This window comes from Xenopus laevis, chromosome 1S (assembly GCF_017654675.1).
Source record: "Xenopus laevis strain J_2021 chromosome 1S, Xenopus_laevis_v10.1, whole genome shotgun sequence".
NCBI lineage: Eukaryota > Metazoa > Chordata > Amphibia > Anura > Pipidae > Xenopus > Xenopus laevis.
This window is the reverse complement of record NC_054372.1, coordinates 115,662,311-115,683,834: the sequence shown is the minus strand read 5'-3', so window position 1 is coordinate 115,683,834 and position 21,524 is coordinate 115,662,311. Positions and strand designations below refer to the sequence as shown.

Sequence of the window (21,524 nt, the reverse complement as noted above, 5' to 3'; positions counted from 1 at the left end):
GAAGGATTTTAATCCAATGATCAAAGGATTATCCTTCGACCAAAAAAATTTAGGCAAGCCTATGGGGACCTTCCCCATAGGCTAACATTGAGTTCGGTAGGTTTTAGATGGCGAACTAGGGGGTCGAAGTTTTTTCTTAAAGAGACAGTACTTCGACTATCGAATAGTCAAACGATCTTTAGTTCAAATCCTTCGATTCAAAGTCGTAGTCGAAGTAGCCCATTCGATGGTCGAAGTAGCCCAAAAAACACTTGGAAATTCGAAGTTTTTTTACTTCGAATCCTTCACTCGAAGTTAGTGAATCGGCCCCTAACAATCTGTTAGATTTGTCTTTATTCTGCACATTCAAAGTTTAAATATTTATAAATCATTTTATATATACTGTAAATCCAAACTTAAATTTCCAGGTAAATCACAAGGAAATTACATTCTACAGTAGATAGCAAATTATATTCATTTTATATTAGACATGTTTGCTTAAAGCCAGATAAATCATTATGCTAATAATATTAACTAGCCACTGCTTCAGCTTGACAAAAGTGCATTACCAAATATTCATTATCACTTAAATTATTCTTAAAAGCATACTGTAGCATGCCTGCAAGTAAAAGACTGGCTCTAGGACAAAAAAAAAGAACAAAATGATGAATGCTGTATAATTAATTTACACCTTGATTTTCTGCACCATCTCTATTTAAAAATGATGTACTTTTAGAATTGCTACAGGTGCACACATATTTAAAGTTTACCAATTTAATTTTCACAGTTTTCCCATTCCTTCTCCCTTTACTCAGAAAAAGATCCTTCTCCACTGTGCCAAGAGATTATGTCAACACCACATTTAAATAAATAACACAGTATTCTAATGACAGGCACCAAAATCAAACAGAATCAAATAGGATGATGTTTTTACAAGTGACATAATTATATGTATGGTAAAGTCAGCATTACACACTCTGTGGTAAATTTCCCTCACAGTAGACACACCAAATTATTATCCTTAATTTATAAAGTAGCAACACATTTATACATTTAATGTTTATGTATGAACACAAAATTACCATCTAGAGCTTGCCAGGTTTGGCAAAAACATTTGCTTTAGTAACAATGGTTGACTTTATTCAGTGTATAATTAATCAGGAAGTAGTATAGAGTTTAGAAGGCTTATGAAAATAATGAAAACAAAACCATATTGTATTTGTTTTTCGTTATGGCAACTGAAGACATACACATGATATTTAATTGTAGAATACCCACAATATTAAAGCAGCTGAAAGGGAATTCCAGAATTAGTAAATTGATGATATATGTAAAGCCTGCCTTTTTTTTCCAGTCAATATGGTTTCATAAACGTATGTCGTCTGCATAATGGTTAGTGCTGCCTAGGCACTCAGTTTTTCCCTTTTGTTTTCTAAGTGTTAACTGGAGCTAGAGAGTAGATTTGCATTTCTAGAATCAAATGATGGTCTATTAATGTACTAAGCAAATATCTGACCATGGATCATTAAACACATTAAAACTCCAGCCAAGATTGGTTTATCTGAAATCCCACCAGTGGCTTTCTCTTACTGAGAAGGAAACAGAACAACAGGATGCTGCCTTAATGCACCAAGATATCTCAAAGAATTGGTGTTTTAGATTTTTAACAGTATATTTACCAATTCAATGAGGAAAGCAACAGCAACTGCCTTGCTACTTTGGATAACTTTGGTTTAAATAAAAAAATCAGTATGACATGCATCTTTGTTAACAGAAAGGCTTGACTTTTTTCAAACAATATAGCAATAACGTAATTTTACAAATAGTTCCCAAATCCAAAGGACAATTAAAATATCTGCTCCTTAAGAGTTTTAACCCTAACATAGTCACTGAATCACTGTTGAGTCCAAACTGTACAAACCAGCTATTTAGCAGATCACTGCAGCCAACCATACTATTCAGATTTTAAAGTGTGTGTGAATGTGTAAATGTGTTGCTGTTATATAAATAACAGGACATAATAAATTATAAAATCTTGTGATGACTACATACTCTGGTGGCCATTAGCACTGGTTATGGCACAAAACCATATTGGTAACAAAACAATTCTATTGGTTTTATTTAAGGTTTAAATTTTTTTTTAGAATGAAGGCATGGTAATTCAGGTTTTTAGAAAAATAAACCTCATCCAGAAATCCCCAGGTCCAAAAGCAGTTTAGAAAATAGATCCCATAACTGTGAGAATTAACAGAAGAGTCATTTTGTTCCTGCCACCTGTTACACCATATAGCTTTTACATTGAGAGAGAAAAAAAATTTATTAGCTTGCTCTAGAGAAAGCAAGAAAATTGAATGTGATGGCCAAAGTAAATTACAAATGCAATAAAGCCAATGATTTATTCACAATTTTCTCTTTGTCTGCATATAAAATCCCTATATATATATATATATATATATATATATATATATATATATATATATATATTTAACAAGCAGAGCATTTCAATTTTTCATTTGTAAGGTAAGTATTTGTGATTTGAGAGAATCAAATGACAATACACTTGACTCATCAGGAAAATGTGCATTGCAGGTCAGAAAGAATTAAAAGCACTGCCAACTATTTTGTTATCAATTGTCAGAAATATCTTTCTCTCTAACACCATGCAATAAAAAGGCTATAGCGTAATACACAGAACGAAATTGAAATGCATCAGTAAATATGTTTACAATACAGCCAGGACCCCAGAAATGCATTTATCTTGAACCATATGTTTTATTTTTAACACCTGTTTAAGACAAGGCTATTTACTCTAACACGGTAAACTGCATATAAGACACTTGTACTAACAAGTGCAAGTAAACTGAAAATCTACAATGATGGGGCTTAAAAACCAATCTATTTGGGAGATGAAACAGCTTCATGGTTGAGAAGAACAATTGGATATTACGAAAGGTGTATACAACAATAGTTTTATTCATACCAACAATGACAATGTTGCAAAACATTCCAATAACTTCCTAAATTGTCACCTACTGGCATGCACCCACTCAATAACAAACAAGCTCTGATTAGTGCCAGAGCAATGTTGGGATAGCCAGAGTTTCTTAATAAAATACATTTTATTTGAAAAATAAAAGTATGTAGTTTTATAAATGGCAAGCCACTATTCATCACGGATGCTTTAATAAATAGTACCTTCAAAACAGCTTTTGTCAGAACAAATGATTCCTGTCAAACCTGCCAACTGAAACTACACTATATATCAGAAATAATTCATACTTACACAAACTGAAATCATAAAGCTAGAGATAGGCATATTTGTATATACAATAATACTAGAGGTATATTTCCTCTACAGGTGAATGGACAGAGCTGTAAGGTGTTTGCAGAAATTATTATTTTCATATATAGCTTTCAGCTGTTTTTATAATGTATTTCTTGCAAGGGTAATTTTTTAAAGATGGTATGGGGAATGGGATACTGCTTGAAGGCTGTGGCACCATTTTACATAAGGGTCTAGCCAGGAGGCGCTCTTGACATGAAGGCAAAGACCTATGCCTCAATTAGCAGTGCCCCCCTATGCTACAATGGGTGATAAAAAGCTGCTCTTGGTAATATTAAGAGCTGAACTGAAAAGTATACATTTACACTAACTGCCCTAGAGATTTGGCCCTAGAGCAGTGCCCTAGAGCACTGGTAAGGCCCCATCTAGAATATGCCGTACAGTTTTGGTCTCTATCACTCAAACAGGACATTATTGTATTAGAGAGGGTACAGAGAAGGGCAACTAAGCTGGTAAAAGGTATGGGGAAACCTTAGCTATGAGGAAAGACTGGCCAAATTGGGGATGTTCACGCTGGAGAAGAGGCGCTTAAGGGGTGATATGATAACTATGTATAAATATATAAGGGGATCATATAATAATCTCTCTAATGCTTTATTTACCAGTAGGTCTTTCCAGCTGACATGAGGTCACCATTCCGATTAGAAGAAAAGAGGTTCCAACTAAATATTCGGAAGGGGTTTTTTACAGTGAGAGCTGTGAAGATGTGGAATTCTCTCCCTGAATCAGTTGTACAGGCTGATACATTAGATAGCTTTAAGAAGGGGTTGGATAGCTTTTTAGCAAGTGAGGGAATACAGGGAGATAGCTCATAGTACAAGTTGATCCAGGGACTAGTCCGATTTTGCCATTTTGGAGTCAGGAAGGAATTTTTTCCCCCACTGGGGCAAATTGGAGAGGCATCAGATGGGGTTTTCTGCTTTCCTCCGGATCAACTGGCAGATAGGCAGGTTAAAAAAAGTAAAAAGGTTGAACTTGATGGACGTGTGTCTTTTTTTTTCAATCTAACTTACTATGTTACTATGTTATCCATTGGGTTAGTAAGCAAGGGGGTGAGGAGTAGCAGGATTGGGAAGGCAGCCTTAGGGTGGCAGAGGGGACATAATTGCTTCTGTGTCTAGAGCAGTACAAGATAATTAAACTATGCTAATAGTATCCACTATATAAAGTGTTAACAGCTTAATAAATGACTTGCATTTCATTTGCTTTTGTAATGCCCAGGGCTTGAATGTTTTTATACACCGGTTTATCGTAAAGTAACAGTATCACCAAAAAATAAAAGTGTTTTAAGCACACCTATAGTTTATATAAACCAGCTGCAGTGTAGCCATGGGGCAGCCATTGAAAGCTGAAAAATTAGAAAAGGCACAGGATACACAGCAGATAACAGAAAAGCTCTGTATATAATAGAATTCTTCATAACTTACCTGTTATCTACTGTGTATCATGTGCTTGAATGGTTGCCCCCATGAATACACATCAGCTTGTATATATAAACAGTAGTTGTGTTTCTGAAGCAAACACACCAGTTACCAGGTCAACAAAAGATCATACTGTCATTCCTTTAAAACACTTAAATTTTTTGGTGTAACTGTTCCTTTACGCTTTACCTCCCTCCCTCCTTACAGTTACTTTTCCATTCCAAATGCCCAGTTCTTCAAGGTACACTTTTATGTTAGTATACACTTTTGGCTTGACGTTTATTTACTAGCACTTTAAAGTGTTGTATGTCAATCAATGAAGTCAATTGAATGCGTTAAGGGCAATCTAATGGAATGTTAGGACAAACTTGCAATAAATTTAATTGCAAGTCAAAAAGAGAAAAGCTCTGCATTACACAGTGGGTTCCGTGCCAGAACCTGTACGGATTTCCGATGATACAAGTCATCATTGTGAGTAGTTGACAGTTTGCTTTGAAAGGAGCTTGATGCAGTGTTGAATGTGATCTATGGAGATCACTGTCAATAACTTTGCGAATCTACAGTGTAATTACATCTTCTGACTGGCATTCTGGAGCAATCTTTACTACTAAGTAATCAATGAATCTAGTCAGAAGCACAATAAACTAGTTGATAAAGAAATTTGAATTCCCCTATATTACATCCCTTGCAATAATTGTTGGAACACGGAGACAACAAAAAAATGCACAATGCACCATATCTGCCACAATGCAGGATTTTTACCTGAATTTTTGTGTAACTGAACCACAAGTAAGCTACCCCTTAATGCTGGGAACACTGCTAAGAGAAGGCTATAAATACAATGAAAACAACTGACTCTTCTTTCTGGAGTGCAACCAGGTTTTCAAAACTAAGATAGGTTTCATCAGTCACAGCAATGCCCATCACAGAATAAATAGATACTGGTATGGGATCCTTTACCCAAATACCCATTATCCAGAAAGTTACAAATTATGGTATTATGGTGTTTTAATTGGGAGCAAATGTTAATAACAAAAGGGGAACTTAACATGATGCTGATCACTGAGCTGCATGAGCAATAGGAAGCCAGGATGAGGTACATAGCCCCCCTATACATCAAAAATTGGTAAATTGTGTTTTGAGCTAGGAACCTATATAGTGTATTAAATTAGTCTAATTTAGGCTCAAAATAATAATGTAATAATTAAAACACCAAATGCATGGGTTGATCAACTGGAAGCACATGTGCTGCATATAGCCTTTCAGGATTTTTATGGTTCTCAGTCAAACCAAGGGCTTCCTAGAATTTTATTATGCCATCATTATTTTATTGTAATTTGTGGTACATCAAATAACTGTAACAATATTCTGAATATGTTAATTAATTTACCCAGACACGATATAGAGAAGAGTGCAGTACATGAAAAAAGAAAATGGGTCTAGTGTTTTATTTATTGAATCATAAATATATAATTTCATATCTACATAATAAGTGCAATTAACACAGGGTAAAAAATATCTTAAATGGCATCGCCTCCTTTGGGGTTAGGGAGTGCTGTGTGTTCAAAGGCTTTAGCAACAGTTTCAAGTCTCAAAGCTTGACAAAACAAAAACTTTTTTTTTATTTAATATGGTTATTGCATCTTCCATGGTTCCATCATTAGTAATAATAATAATAATAATAATAATAACTGTAAACCCCTTGACTGAAATCCCACCGCTGCTCTCTGATTTTGGGATTTACATTACCAGGCTGCTCAAACTATTTTCCCCATTCCATGGATGTCCTTGTCTCACAGGCAACAATCAGAGAAGATAAATTAATTAGACAAATCTTTGCACTGACCTTCTACACCATTGTACTTTCCCCTCGAATGCCTTTTTCATGGTAAACAAATTCAATAGGTCAAGCCTTTCCTTATAGGTTAAATCAGTGATTCCATTAATCAATCAGATCAGTCACTTTAATCTATTTCATAGGTTTTACAAACTTTTTCCCATCTTCCTCTATACATTTTTTTTTTTTTTAATTGCATAGGTTTATGAAGTGCAGAGCAGTCATAAAAGTTTGACCAAGCTGTCTGTCAAACTCTACCATTACAACACTACTTATATCCATTCCTATACATGCATAAATCTCTGTTTCTAGAATTGTCCTATTTAATGTACAGTGTAATTAGTTTACTCGATGCAACCTAAATGTAAGACCCTGTACCTGATTCATTTAAAATCTAAACCTAAATCTTACTCCGCATTCTTCTACCTGTTCTGCTATATTCTCCACATCTTGCAACTGTATGAAATGCTTTTTATAGAAAAAGTTGAACCCAGGAGAGATTCAACTCACACTGCTCACAAAATTACAAAACATTCCCTTCTCTTTTCACAATACCGGCATACACGTCAGACTGCACATACACACACTGAAGTTCATGTTTACTCTTGTTTTACTCCTGATGGTTTTAGCAAATATATACTTATTCTATCTCTATGTACATATATATTGGAGCACTCATGGGACTTATAAATAAGTGTAAAGTTATTTATTGGTGGTTATCAATGTGTCAATCCTAGTAAAAGCATGTTGGGGTCTTGAGGAAGGTCCTCTTGTAAGGACTGAAACGTTGATAGCCACCAATAAATGTCACTTACTTATAAGTCCCATGACTGCACCAATTTTTATTGTATGGATACATAAAATGGCTATTATTATTTGTTTGGGAGTGTGTTACATCAAAAAATCTTTGGGACTTCTCCCATTGACTTATATGCAACCTCGGCAGGTCTGAGATGCTGGATTTTCAGATTCTGACTTTTCCATCCTCGGGCTTTAATAAATTCAGGAAAATGTGTGATTTATTAAAAGTCTGATTTTATAGAAAAAATATCACACATTTTTCATGATTTTTGCATTCGGAGTTTAGTAAATAACCCCCTAATAGTATATCTGTGTCCCACCTACATGTTGTGCCTTGTGTTAATGTACTGTACAAATGAGTTTACAACAGTAGTTTCTCCTCACTTCATTATCTGCTGGTGCATTGCCACCAAGAACTAACCAACAGATGACATCTTCTAAACTGCTGACTAATATTAGATTATTAATATGATATAAGACGGCTTATTGTAGCATTTTTCATTTAGCACTTCCTTTGTAAATTGACAGTTGTCACCTTACTTTTCTTTAAAATAACAAATTCAGCATCTTTTTGAAAATCACAAGTTAACTGGCTAGCATATTACGAAAAATAGATAATAGAGATAATAGCCATGTAGCAGAAAGCTTCATTTACTATAAACTTATCTTTCCATTATTGAAAACAGATTGTCAATTTAATTAACAAGAACAACAGAAAAAATATAATAATCTAATCATTTTATAGATTGTAATTAAAGAGACTTTAAAGAGACTTTTAATTTCCAGAACACCACATGCTGACAAAAAAAAAAACAAACGCACATAAGAACAATAATCTCTTCAAGTCTTCTTTTAGAACAAATTTGCACTGACTTCATGTATTTCTGAAGTACAGGACAGATTTTAGGGAAATCTGTGTTTTGCTTTGAAAACTTTTTTTATTTAAAAAAATGCAACGACAAGGGAAATTTGTATGCAACGTAACAAAAAAATTCAAAAGGAGTGTTTTATTTTTTTTTTTCATTCGCTTAAACATCTGGTGCCAGAAACTGCTGATGTTCGACGATGTATTTGTTTGTAGAGTTTTAAAGTTACCTATAAAGTACACCCTGGGTTTTAAGAGAGCTTAGCTCAGTTTTAGACCGGTCCCTATTTCTGATTTTCTCAGCTTCAATTTCATCTGTTACCTATGGATTGGAAAAGCTGATGTCATTCCAATATTTAAAAAGGCATTACGATCTCAGCCTGGCGATTATAGATCAGTAAGTCTGACATCTGTGGTGAGCTTGTTAAGGGATCACATTCAAAATTGTGCCATAATGACTGGCATTATGAGTAGCGATCAGCATGGCTTCATAAAGGACAGGTCATGTCAGATGAATTTGATTGCTTTTTATGATGAGGTAAGTAAGATGTGGGGGGGGGCAGTAGATGTGATCTATTTCGATATTTTGCCAAAGCATTTGATACAGTTACCTATAGGTCATGTTAATCATTTTTAGCTGACAGTTCTGCTTTTGTAAGTAATTGTTACTTGAAGTTCCTAGACCTCACTGTTTTGTCAACCAGTCCCTTCACAACTTGTCAATTAGAGCTTCTAATGCTAACAGACTACTGCTCCACAAATTTTGCAGCCCCCTCATAGGGAAAAAAGGGGGTAAGAAAAGTAATGTTAAAGCATCAGGCAGATACTTTTACGTCAAAATTACAAATAGCTTTTAAAGATAATGTTATGATAGATATTAAAAAAAGGAAATTTTTTGATGTCGGTACCACTTTAAAGGGGATCTGAAATTTTAAGTAAGGGAAAAGGATGGTGACATCAAAGGGTTGGAATGTGATGTCACATGGGTGGACATTGGGCAGATCAGTGAACTTTGGAGTGACTCTTGGATGTGGCTATGATGGGAGCAGGTACTGACCACTTCAATAGGCAGATCAGAGGTTGTAATTGGCAGAGATAAGGCAGAAGGACAGGGTTTACTAGGGAACATATTTCCTGTTTAGCCCCAAGTTCATCAAGTTCAAGTCCTTATAGTTGACAGCACATGGGGCAATTAGAGGTGACACTCACATGACAGGCCCATTTTAGAACAAACACACTGCATGGAAATACTGTATAGTAGAGGCAGAACACACACGTCTTTCAAATTCAGCATTAATAGATTTAAGAATCACATCCCACAATGTAATGTAGCCATTGGGAACAGAAGTAAAGGCCATCATTGGTTAAAAAGCATTGCACTAACCACTTGTAGATTTAGTAAACAATTTATTGTATGCTTTGCATACAGAAACATTTGTGATATTTATGGGCTAGCTGACCCAAAACCTACAGGAATGGCAGGTTTTGTTGGTAAAGCTCACCAAAGATGCTAAGATTTTTCTTTTCTTAACGACCAATTTTAGTGCGATCTGACAAATCCATCTAATTATTGTGAGGTTAGTGAGCACCAAACAATTGTGCATCTAACGATTTTTGGTCAGAAAATCAGGCAGGTTAGAAGATTTTCATCGTTCTCATTGTCCAATTGTTTGCAGGGTCAAGCAGGCAGCTACCCAAAGTTTTCCTGCCTTCAACTAGACAACATTGCTTGAAATGGTCTTTTTAGTTGATGGACAAATCGTACATTTAAACGAACGTTTCAAAATAAGCTTGGTCTAACGATACCGAAAATATCTTTTACAAATCTTAACATCTATGGCCACCTTTAGGGTTGTAAGCAATTTGCAGCCTGAGTGGGTTAGGCCAGGTGGCAGGGTTTACACAGCACTGAAACACTACTGTGAACTTGCCCCTTAATTTCCTTTGAGCTTTTTTAGATCGTATCTATCCACCTTGTGTGACAGTACTGGAGGGTCAGTTAAATGGATGCACACTGTGGGTGTGTTTTATTCCTTTAAATATAAAGACACCATTAAAACCAAGAGATGATTTTAAGAACTGCTGCTTGCTAATATCTCTTAATGTTATATTTAATTTCTATGCTATGTTTAAAAATACAAGTTTGTTGTAGTTTTTGGTGAATTAAAAAATATACTTATGTGGCTTCTAACATCTAAATGCAGGTTCCTTTGGGCACATCATTTAATATATGGTTATTGCCTATTTTTCTAAAGGTGCATTAGTGTACATCTTCTGGCAACTGTCTTATATTTGACTCGGCCCATATATTTAATGTGTTAGATACATATCATTGTTTTCCGTGAAGAGTCAGAGAAACAGCTCCTTGTTGCTTAAATAAGCTCTCTGCCACAGCAGACGAAGTAGCACTTTAAAATGATCTTGTTTTGATGATAGGCTAGGGAACAACAATAATGTGCTGTGGGGTGAGGTTGTCATTCAAGCAGCTCAGTAAACTAATAGGTACTTCAAATGAAAATATGCAGATTTCTTGTGCAGAATGTTTCCTGTTGAGTTTTACTAGCTCAAAGATTCTATAACTTTGCAATGAAAAGGCAGGTGTGACCGAGACAATAACACATTTCCATGATGAATGTGCCTGATTTATAAGGTACATTTCCCGAATTAATAGAAACAATGTCTTTATAACAAATGCACATTTTTGATTATACCATACACCCGGAAATGCTGCTAGGCAATGTTTGTTCCACTGGAGATCTATTCATTTACAGCTCAAATCCCAAATTTAATAATAAAAATAATGTTACTTTATTAGATAATTTTTCACCTCTGTCTATATGTGTGTGGATGTGAAATGCATGTGTGCATATACATTATATACATGTGTATAGGGATGTTTAATCATACAAACCACAAAAATCTGAAAAGGAATTACTAGTAGGCCTTCTCTTACAGAATCAATTATTCCTCTATACAGGTATGAGACCTGTTATCCAGTTTGTTAGGGACCTGGGGTTTTTCAGATAACAGATCTTTTCATAATTTGGATCTTTGTACCTAAAGGCTACTAGAAAATCATGCAAATATTAAATAAACCCAATAGGCTGATTCTTCTTCCAAAAATGATTAATTATCTTAGTTTGGATTAAGTACAAGGTACTTTTTTATTATTAGAGAGAAAAAGAAAATCATTTGGATTTGGATTATTTGGATAAAATAGGAGTCTATGTATATTATGGATTTATTTATTCTTCAATTAATCAATATCTCCATATTAATAAAGCATTTAAAGTGCCTTTGCATTTAGGAAAAAAATGGTTTAGCTCCATGAACCCGTTTGTAATCCAAAAGCTATATGCTACATTGGAAAAACCATTAAATTACAGGGAATAAGAATAGTTAAACCTATTCCAAGCACAAACTGCATAACAGTATAGGGTTGACCCTGGCAATCTTTTTTTATACACAGTTATTTAATGTAGTTGCCTATATAATGCATTTCTGTTGAAAAATTCTGGTGGCATCAAAGCTGGTTAATCTCTTGAAAGATTTCCACCGAGCGCTCTCAAAATTTCTAAATGATATCGGACATCAAATGCATAATTTAATAAAGGCAAGTCAGTTTGATCAATGGCAACTTTTCTTACATGTCTTCTTATTTCACTGATATAACAGATCTATTAAAATAATTGAATTTTCATGATTGGCTCTAAAATAGTGAGGGTCATTTATTGACTAATTTAATTGATACAGCTTTCAGCAAATTTCTGACATCGTCAACCTCTAAACCAAGAAAACTAAAGAATTAGAATGCACAGGTTTTCCCAGAGCGGCATCTTTCTTTACAATTTTATGGAATATTCCCTTAAATGTCTGAGCAATTACTCTGCTTTGATTGCGTGGCTTAAACCAGAGCTGGTATTGTGCTATTAGCTTGTAGAAATGCACAGTTTGTGCTTTGGACATAATAGCGCAATGATATGGTGTTTCCCCATAGCTTTTAAAAATGACCTTACTCTTGGTAGGACAAATACAAATGGTTGCTGCGTATATAATGGATATCCATATAAAAGTCTTTTGGATGTCCATTAATAGCATTATAATGGGGAAATATACAGTATACTCATCACAGATTCATGCAAAGCATCTTAATGTGTATCTTATTTGTATGTATGTGTATGCAAATATATGCAAATAAATATTAATGCTCATTTAATAGCCTATTCCTATTCAATCAATTCAAAATCTGTCAAACTCAGCTCCCTGCAAAGCTTTCACATCCATACACAGATTCGTTATGCCTTCCAACAATTACATTCAAAGCAACTTGTGAACTGGAAGCCTACAGGAGGTTCTGTTTGGCAGTATACATGATTTTTATACCACGAAAGCTTGACTTCACTCCAGGATTTGAAAAAAAAGCACTTTCTATGAGGCTACTGGGAGCAACATCCAAGGGGTTTGGTGAGCAATATGTTGCTTGTGAGCCATTGCTTGTGAGCCACTGGCTTGGGATCAATGCTGTAGATACTCACCAAAATTAACATTTGTACCTCTTTGTTATTTAGAAAAATTCCCATGGGCAACACCCCACCTATAGTATGGAATTGATTGCTAAAACAACATTCTACTACCTCCTGGAAACCACAAGATTCTCTCAAAACGTATCTCCCAAGTATACACAAAACATTTAAACGTTCTTTCCAACAACCTAATTAGCAGTAACTAGTTTCATATCCTGAAAACGATTATGTTCCCATCTATGCCCTATTTATAAATGCACAATATTTTATATGCATTAGATACCAAAAAGAATCCAAAAAAAAAAAAATCCCATTCTAAACAATTTTGCAAATTGGTGGCATTTATTCTGTTTCCGCCCTCAATTTGCAGAACACAGCAATGCTTCCCCACAGTTCACATTTTTTTTGGAGAATTTAGTAACAGTCCTGGTTTAAATGAAGCACAATATACATGCATGTATATAACTCATACAATTACCCATAATCGCAAACTCATGTTTGGATTCTAGTCTTACAGTGTCTTTTTTGTTTCCAAGAAATGCTGTAAGTAAATAATGCCCCAGATAATAGATTTGCCCAACATTCCTTTCTCCATTATATGAAGTGCTACCTGTTAATTAAAGCGGAGAAAATGGGATCATCTTCTTTCACATGAAATGATGAAAACATGAAAGCCCCTCCAGCCGTTCTTTCCAACATAGATAATTTTCCGACTTATATAAGTTTTAAGTACTATGATTATGGCTAATAGCAGCTATGCATAGAATTATTTTGCCAGCGGCCATCAATAGCAATAAAACGGATAATCCTATTCTAAGTAACAAAAAGGTTTGGCCTGAATGTTATATAGGATGGGCGGAACATCAAAGGGTGCACTAGAAGATAAAGTATGTAATATCTTTCAATCAATAACATTATCTATGTATTATTATCTATGTATTTCTTATTTGGAGCAAATATGTGTTGCACATATACTACGTTCAGGTTTCAATGTTAAATTAAAGTAAACTGGTGCAATAAAAATGCATGCAGAGCAAGCAAGTGAAATACTTCTCTGTAGTAGGACATGTGAAAAACAACATAAAAACCTCAATATCTTTCATCCTTGAATCTGCTATAAACAAGCTGGCTATAAAAGAGCAGCACACTGAGTATCTGGTGACCTTTGCTTCAGTCCTGTGCCCTTTGCTTCAGTCCTGTGCCTTGGACTATAACAGCCACAATGTAGACAGCTGAGCAGTTTTCTAGAACAGAATCTCTATAGACTGAATTAATATTTTTATTGTGGGTAAAGTTGCATTGAGTGAAGTAGAAAAACAATACACATTTTGTCATACCAGTTGCCTAAGACTGATTAAAATGATCTCACTGTAAAACATTTCTGCTAAACTAAGGGGGGCTCATTTATAAACACTGGGCAAATTAGCACCTGGGCAGTAACCCTTAGCAGCCAATCAGCGATTCATTTTTTTCAGCTAGCTGCTGGTTGAACATTGAAAGCAATAATATGATTGGTTGCCATGAGTGATGAGCAGATTTTTTTTTACCAGGTATGGATTTGTGACGAATTTCTGAAATTGTTTTTGCAAAAATCTGCCGCAAAAAATGTTGGTGCAACAAAAAAGTTGCCAAGACAAAATTGTCGCTAAGACAAAAAAGCCGCCTTAAGAAAAAACGCCCTTTGACTTTAATGCATTTGGAGTGAACAAAAAAATCTCGCTCACAAAAATTTGTTGCCCATTGAGTTCAATGTGTATTTGCTCATCACTAGTTGCCATAGATTACTGCACAGGAGCAAATTTGACCAGTGTTTATAAGTAAGTCTCCCTATGTTAGGCTTCTATTCCTCTTATATGTGATTCCCTTATAGGGTACACAAGCAAATATAAATATAATTATATCACCCTTCTTTGTACCAGGTTAATATACTTTATTCTTACTATGGAGAGCTGGAGTGAGTTATATCCATACACTGCTCTCCATGTTACCTGTAAGGCTGAGGCTATGGATACTTTGTACATACTACACTTATTAGCATGCTTGCCAAACTTTTGTTACATATACAACCAATTCCCTTTACCTGTGATTCTGATTGATTATCACTAAATCTGAACAGGCTTTTTACATTTGTGTTCCAAGTCGAATGCCAAGATTCAAGTTGCATTCTATCTTTTCCTCTTTTATCTATAATCAATTCCAAGAGATGGTTCCAAATTACCGAGTATAATCATTCCTTGTATACAGAGTTCCATCATTGTACTATAGAGTAAAAGTGGTGAATGTAATACTTATAAAATAGCATCTTTGAATACTTATCTGATTACACAAAAAACAATAGCTATCCAGTCCCCAGATTAAGTTATGGGGAACAGTGTGTTATAAAAAAAATAATGGCATCTAATTGTATACAAATGGAATTTGAATGGACGTGAAGGGATTTACCCAAAATGCGCATTAGAACCTATGTGTTAGCATACAAATCTATCTGGATGATGCAAACTAAGCATTTTCGAACAGGCTCATTTTATCCACTTTCTATTCAAATACTGAACGGAATCCACCTAAAATGTGCTTATTCTGTGCTTTTCTGAATTATCTACATTCAATTTAAAAGTGGTTACGAGCATGTGTTTTAGAACATATAAACGCAGAGGAAAAATACAAGAACATTTAAACAGAAGAGGTGAAGTACAGTTTCTAAAGCTGCAACGCACATGTTTTACTCATTCTTGTACTTTCAGACTTCCTTGTTTCCACAAAATAAAAGTATTGTGTTACCAATATTGCCTGCATTATGCCAAAACAAAGCCTTTGTACTTCAGCCCTAGATTTATATTACTGTGAAGTGCAAGACACTGTTTTAGTCATATGGCACATACATTTAGAATTGTGCTGCCTAAACATGATTTCAGCATATAAAAATGTAGTAATACCATTAAGAAAATAAAGCAAATATCTTTAGTTTCTGGGCTACCTATCACACATAAACTAGGAGATTACTGTTTTGTGTACAGTTAATTCTTCCAGGACTAAAAACTTAGCTAAATGTGATGTTGCTCATGTGCTATAGTCTTTGTGATGTTTCTAATCACAACCTTGCAAGATACAGACTAGAAAGAATCTTGTTCCCTATATGAAAGAACTGAAACATCTAAAGGGAAGGTATAATTTATCAGTTTACAGTGTATAATGTGCAATGTGATAATGAGAGTACCATCAAGGAATAGAATTTAAACTTCTGATAGTCAAAGCTTTTACTTTCAACGACCCACAAGCTTCATTTACTACATACCTGCATATAAAAATGGTCTTACTTACTTATCTAATACCAGACATGATCCTGATTTGACAACAACTTTTCATTGAGTCTCATTATTGTGATTAAGTTTGTGGTACTTTAAATAGAATCATTGAGTGAAGAGAGAGGGTAATGCTACTATAAGGCAGTTGTTTTAAGTGACCAAATAACCAAAACATTACAGTAAATACATACTATATTCAACACTGTATATATAACTTTTTTGAAACACCCTGAAATGTTTTCCTCTCTGAGATTATACCAATGGGTGCCTATTTTGTTTGGAACATGGGGTTTTATAAAGGATCTTTTCATAACTTGAATCACCATAGCCATACGTCTTGTGAAAATCATTTAAACATTAAATAAACCCAATAGGTTTTTATTGCTACTAATATGGATTCCATCAGCTTAGTTACCATCAAGCACAAGATACATTTTTTTATATTACAGGAAAAATGGAAATTTTTCTAAAAAAAATTCCAATGGGCTTTATGGGAGGGCCTTCCTGTAATTTGGAACTTTCTAGATTTCAAATTTCCAGAAAAGGATACCAACAACCAATTTGATATGCATTAATATATGCATGGGGGTTGAACAGTTCTTAACAATAAGTTTATCTAAATAGAACTTTGAAGTTAATTGGTGCAAATCTGCTTGTTTCCGTACGAAAGGGTGAAACATTTTTTCTACTTTAAAAGTAAATTATATTAGTGACTTTCAGCATAAAGCAACATATGTAAATACTATATCTTGTATGCCCCAAGATACCTATCATAGGTCTGCTACATTTTGAATACAAAAAAATAAAACAAAACTGTTTGGTTATCATGGGTTACAAGACCGGGGACAAACTCTGCACCTATTTTTACATAGCATTTATTGGTTTTAATGAGGCATATGATATAGTAATATAAAAATATTTTTTTGTTTTCAAAAAGCACCCAGTGCACCAGTGACAGGCTTTTGTTAACAAAACAAAACCAAAAATCCCATGGTTTCAGAACTAAAAGCCGTTGCTAATCCCTTGAATAATAAAATGCTGGTATGCCTTTCACTGTGTCCCCATTAATATCTTTAGATATAAACTAACGCTTTGCTCTCCTTAGTTTGCCTGCAGCTGTTAGAAACAATTCATTGAAACAGCTGCAATAGCATCTTCGAATGTTTTGGAATCTTAATTGGGCTCAAAGTTATATTGTTTAGTCTTTGCAGTTTTAAAAGACAACAGAGCACATCTAAGTCACTACTTAAAGTATGTCTGAGCTAAATTTAATTTCTTTGTTGTGAAACTGTAAAATGAGTTCAGGTCCAGTTTTTTTGTAACTATCTAGGATTTATTCTAGGTAGTGCAGTAAGAAAAAACAAGAGAATTGCAGCCTATAAGGACAGTAGAATTTATTTATTTTTTTGCCTTGTAACGATTAGAAAATGGTGAAGGCAGCATAAATAATCTCTATCAGGTACTGGCTCTCAGCCAGTGAGGATCCCACAGTGTTTTAGCATTCAGCCTGTTCAAAGGCCCTCAACTGCTGCCAACCGAAAACAAAACTGCTCATTATGGTCAGGACCTGAAAATAGAAGAAAGGGTAAGACTTACTTTCAGCACCAGCATGCAGTAGGAAGCACAGAAGTACTACCACTGGCCTGGCTATGTTCATGGTCTGACAGCTTGGCACCTGCATGCTTTGGAAGCCTTGATTTCACTGGCTCACAAGCTGTGTTTCTGCCCACTTCGATGTTTCAAAAGCAGAATGTTCACAGCCTAAAAAAAGAAAGGGAAAGAAAAGGCACAGATAAGACTAACATTGTTTGCTCAAATAACTATTGAATCATTTTTATTCTGTTATAGTTCTAAAAATGCACACACATATTACAGCGCTGTATAATAAATAAAAGCCTCATCAATACAAACCTATTCAAGTGCCGACTCATCAGAGCTTACAGTTTGCAGACACTGTTTGCTCTTATCTCCCAGAATGCATTTAGATCAGCGTAACACACCCCACATGTGAATTTTCAATTGTCATTTTTTTCCTATTACATTACTGAGTAAAGCACATTAAAACTCTGCATCTTTGCCAATATTCATGGTGCCAAGAAACATGTTGGCGGCAGCGCTGCAACGTTCCTTCATATTAAAGCAGTCTATTCCCAGATGGTTTCCACCCTGGTCAGATCATCACCCAAATAATTTATCATCATAATTAGCTGTCATTTTAGTAAAGGATGTATCCGTTTAATCCATTACATAAGTCCTGAGTGTTAACATTATCAGACACATCCTAAATGGATTTCATACCCATTCAGCATTTACTGGCATAAAGCAATATCCGGACTACCGTATATTAATATGGCCGTGGCATATCCATTCCATTCCATTCAAAAGAAAAAATAACAAAATTCAGTCAAAAAGAGGGGGGGGGGAATTTCCCTTCTTACAAAAGAGCGTAATTGTCAACAGAGTAAAGTCTAGGTAAGAGATTGAGCATTCTGTCCATTTGACTGATAACTGCTTGTGTGAGAGTAATAGTTGTGTGATTTATTATACAAGTGCCAACATATTAAGCAATGCCTCACAGAGAATCTATTACCCCCCAAGATATACCGAGACACTTTCAAAGCATGGCTAAGTGCCAAATAGGGTTGCCACTGCTTGGCCGGTAAAAATAATGGATGATCCCAATGTTATTAATAGGGAAAAAAGATCAATTTTTAGGTATTTTTGTTCGGAAAAGGTGGCAACCCTAGTGCCAAAAGGCACTTGCCGGAACAGACCCAGGCAGATGTTAATACGATTTTCTGTCACACCAAAAACCTGGAACCTTGGCTTAAGCCATTGGTGACATCCAGGGAGGCTTGGCCAACAGTAAACAGCCCTGCATGCTTAGCTACTAGAAGATTATGGTGGTTCCTGCATTATAACACAAGTAACTAAATATGACTAAGCTGTCTGCATTTCTCTGGCTGACAATTTACCATCTAACCGCTCTACTATAGGTTCTTAAAATAAAGCCAGTTTTATCAACAACCTATCAGTATGTTTTTCTTTGTGGGATTAGTAACGGAAGAAACCCACTCAAACACATGGGGCATGTTATGTTTTGGTAGCCGAGGAAGAGTAGAGTATTAGCAGGTTCATGCAGCCATTACACAACAGTAACTTCCAACTCTATCACTCTTAAGCAGTATAGAAAGTACCATGTATATACAGTATAGCTCATGTGAACAGTGACACCTGCAGGCCATTTGTATAAACACCACAGGGCACATACACAAAGAGAAATTGGCTAAGAGCCTTGGTTAAAGCAAGCATTTAGATCTTAATTTGTATGGGTTCCAGGTCATTAAAGCTGGCTATAGATGTGCAGATTTTAAACTTCACACAATCATTCCTTTCAGTCTGCCGATCTACTACTAACCATTCAGTAGGAAAAGTAACAAATAAGACTATGTTCTGGCCATTAATTGACATACAGCAATCATACAAAAGTTACAGTATGTCGTACAAATAGTAGTAGTAGTAATGACAGTCCCCATTGATATCGTCAGATAAGCAGTTCGTGCAGAGATATTATCTGTAGCTGACTATAAAACTTTTAACCTGTCTGATCGAGTAAACGACCGACCACCATATCATGAAAAATGTCGGGACACTGCTTACACAATATGAAAATTGCACAAAAAAGATTTGCCTGCATCTTTGTGTCTATGGCCAGCTTCAGATCTTTGACAATATACACACCTAGATGGAGCTTTACATGAATGTTCCTATGCCGCTAAAATAGCATTTTATTATAAAGATCTACCACTGCAATGGACAGACTTCTCAGATAAGAGAGATTATTTCAATTTCCTGCCAGCTTGTTATGTAGCAGTTGTTGCACAGATTTGACACCTACTGTATTTATTTTGGTCAGCAATGCACTGACTGTATACTGGATGTCACATAACATGGTCCATAAGCTTTATGGTTCATTTTATATGCCTCCAAAGAACACTCTGATCATTTTACTAGAAACAAAACAACATTGTACAATATGGAAATAAAATATGGAATCAAACATACTTCTCTTCATGTGATTCCCTAGTTTAATGCTGGTTAAGCAGAACCAATACAGGCAGTCCCCGGGTTACTTACAGTACTAGATAGGGTCTGTAGGTTTGTTCTTAAGTTGAATTTGTACGTAAATTGAAAAATATATTCTGTGCATATTTATTTTTAACATTCTGTCAGTGGAGTAACTAGAGTGTGCCGGGCCCCCCTGCAAAAAAATCTAAAGAGGGGCCTGGCTCACTACGATGCTCATCCTCCTGCCCACTTTCTGTCCCGCCTCTGCCCAACCCACATCCCGCCTCTGCCCCACTCGCGTCCCACCCAGACTTCGATCAGCTTGCTTCCTCGCTGGTAAGAGAGTGGCTGGGGAGGAGGGTTTTTATATTAGCAATACAGGAAGCAGACCCCACAATCTGGGCCCCCCTGCAACTGCAGGGTCTGCTTCCTCTATAGTTATGCCACTGCTTTCTGTGCTCTGCAGTAGACAGCACATACCAGTTTAATAAAGCTAAATGCTAATAAAAGTCAAGCAAACCACAGTAGTGTAATAACCCCCATTTGTAAGTATGAGTTGTATGTAAGTCAGGTGTATGTAACTCAAAGACTCCCTGTACTGCAGTTCTTTAATTACAATCCCCAACATAATCTCCAAGAATAATTTCAATTTGTCAAAAAACAACTATTCTCTCCTTCTGGAGATGACAACCTTGAATAACCTGCAAAAAATCTCATAACCATGCTTTGTGATAGTTATAATCAGTGGTTAGCAGATACCACCTGCCTCATGTGTTTTACAATATATATTATAGAAGCAATAAGTCTATTAAAAGTCTCCTCTGAGATCCTTCTTGAATTCTAATATTCCTTAATTTTAAAATAGGATGTCAGAGTTTAAACAAGGTTGCCAGTATATTATAAACCTGTCCAAATCAACAGTACATCTGCCATTCATAATGGTTTATCCTCTTTATTAAGCACAATAAAACATGTTACTGTAAAAATACAATACCACTAGGATAATGTATTTTAGCAATTATCAATGCCTGAATAGTTGTGGAAATTTAATCACATTACATAATAGGCAGTCAAAGTACTTGCTGGGCTCACTTTAATCTTGGCCTATAATGGAGTTTGGAGACAGCATTTTCCTATTGTGATTTCACTGTAATAATTGTCACTATGATGTTTTCATCTTCTCCTTGTTTGAATTGTTCTCATGATTGAGAATGTTGCTGAGGTATCCCCACACCACAGAATACAAAACCTCAATGTGAAATTCGGCCATGAGTGCATTATCTGCTGGCGCAGTGAATAGATTAATTTTGGCACTATACATTATGAATTTCTTCGCATGTCTAAATTCACAGAACACTGATAATATGTAAAGATGATAATTTTTG

At 35.3% G+C, this 21,524-nt stretch overlaps 1 protein-coding gene across 50 annotated transcripts in view; it reads right to left on the bottom strand.

Annotated features, from left to right (window-relative positions):
• Positions 1 to 21,524, bottom strand: part of ptprd.S (protein tyrosine phosphatase receptor type D S homeolog) — a 998,444-nt gene that overhangs the window by 169,060 nt on the left and 807,860 nt on the right. For all 50 annotated transcript variants that reach the window (XM_041574091.1, XM_041574084.1, XM_041574101.1 and 47 more), the window contains 1 exon segment: positions 17,668 to 17,832. In XM_041574091.1, the coding sequence (XP_041430025.1) occupies positions 17,668 to 17,752 (85 nt within the window). In that variant the 5' untranslated portion in view covers positions 17,753 to 17,832.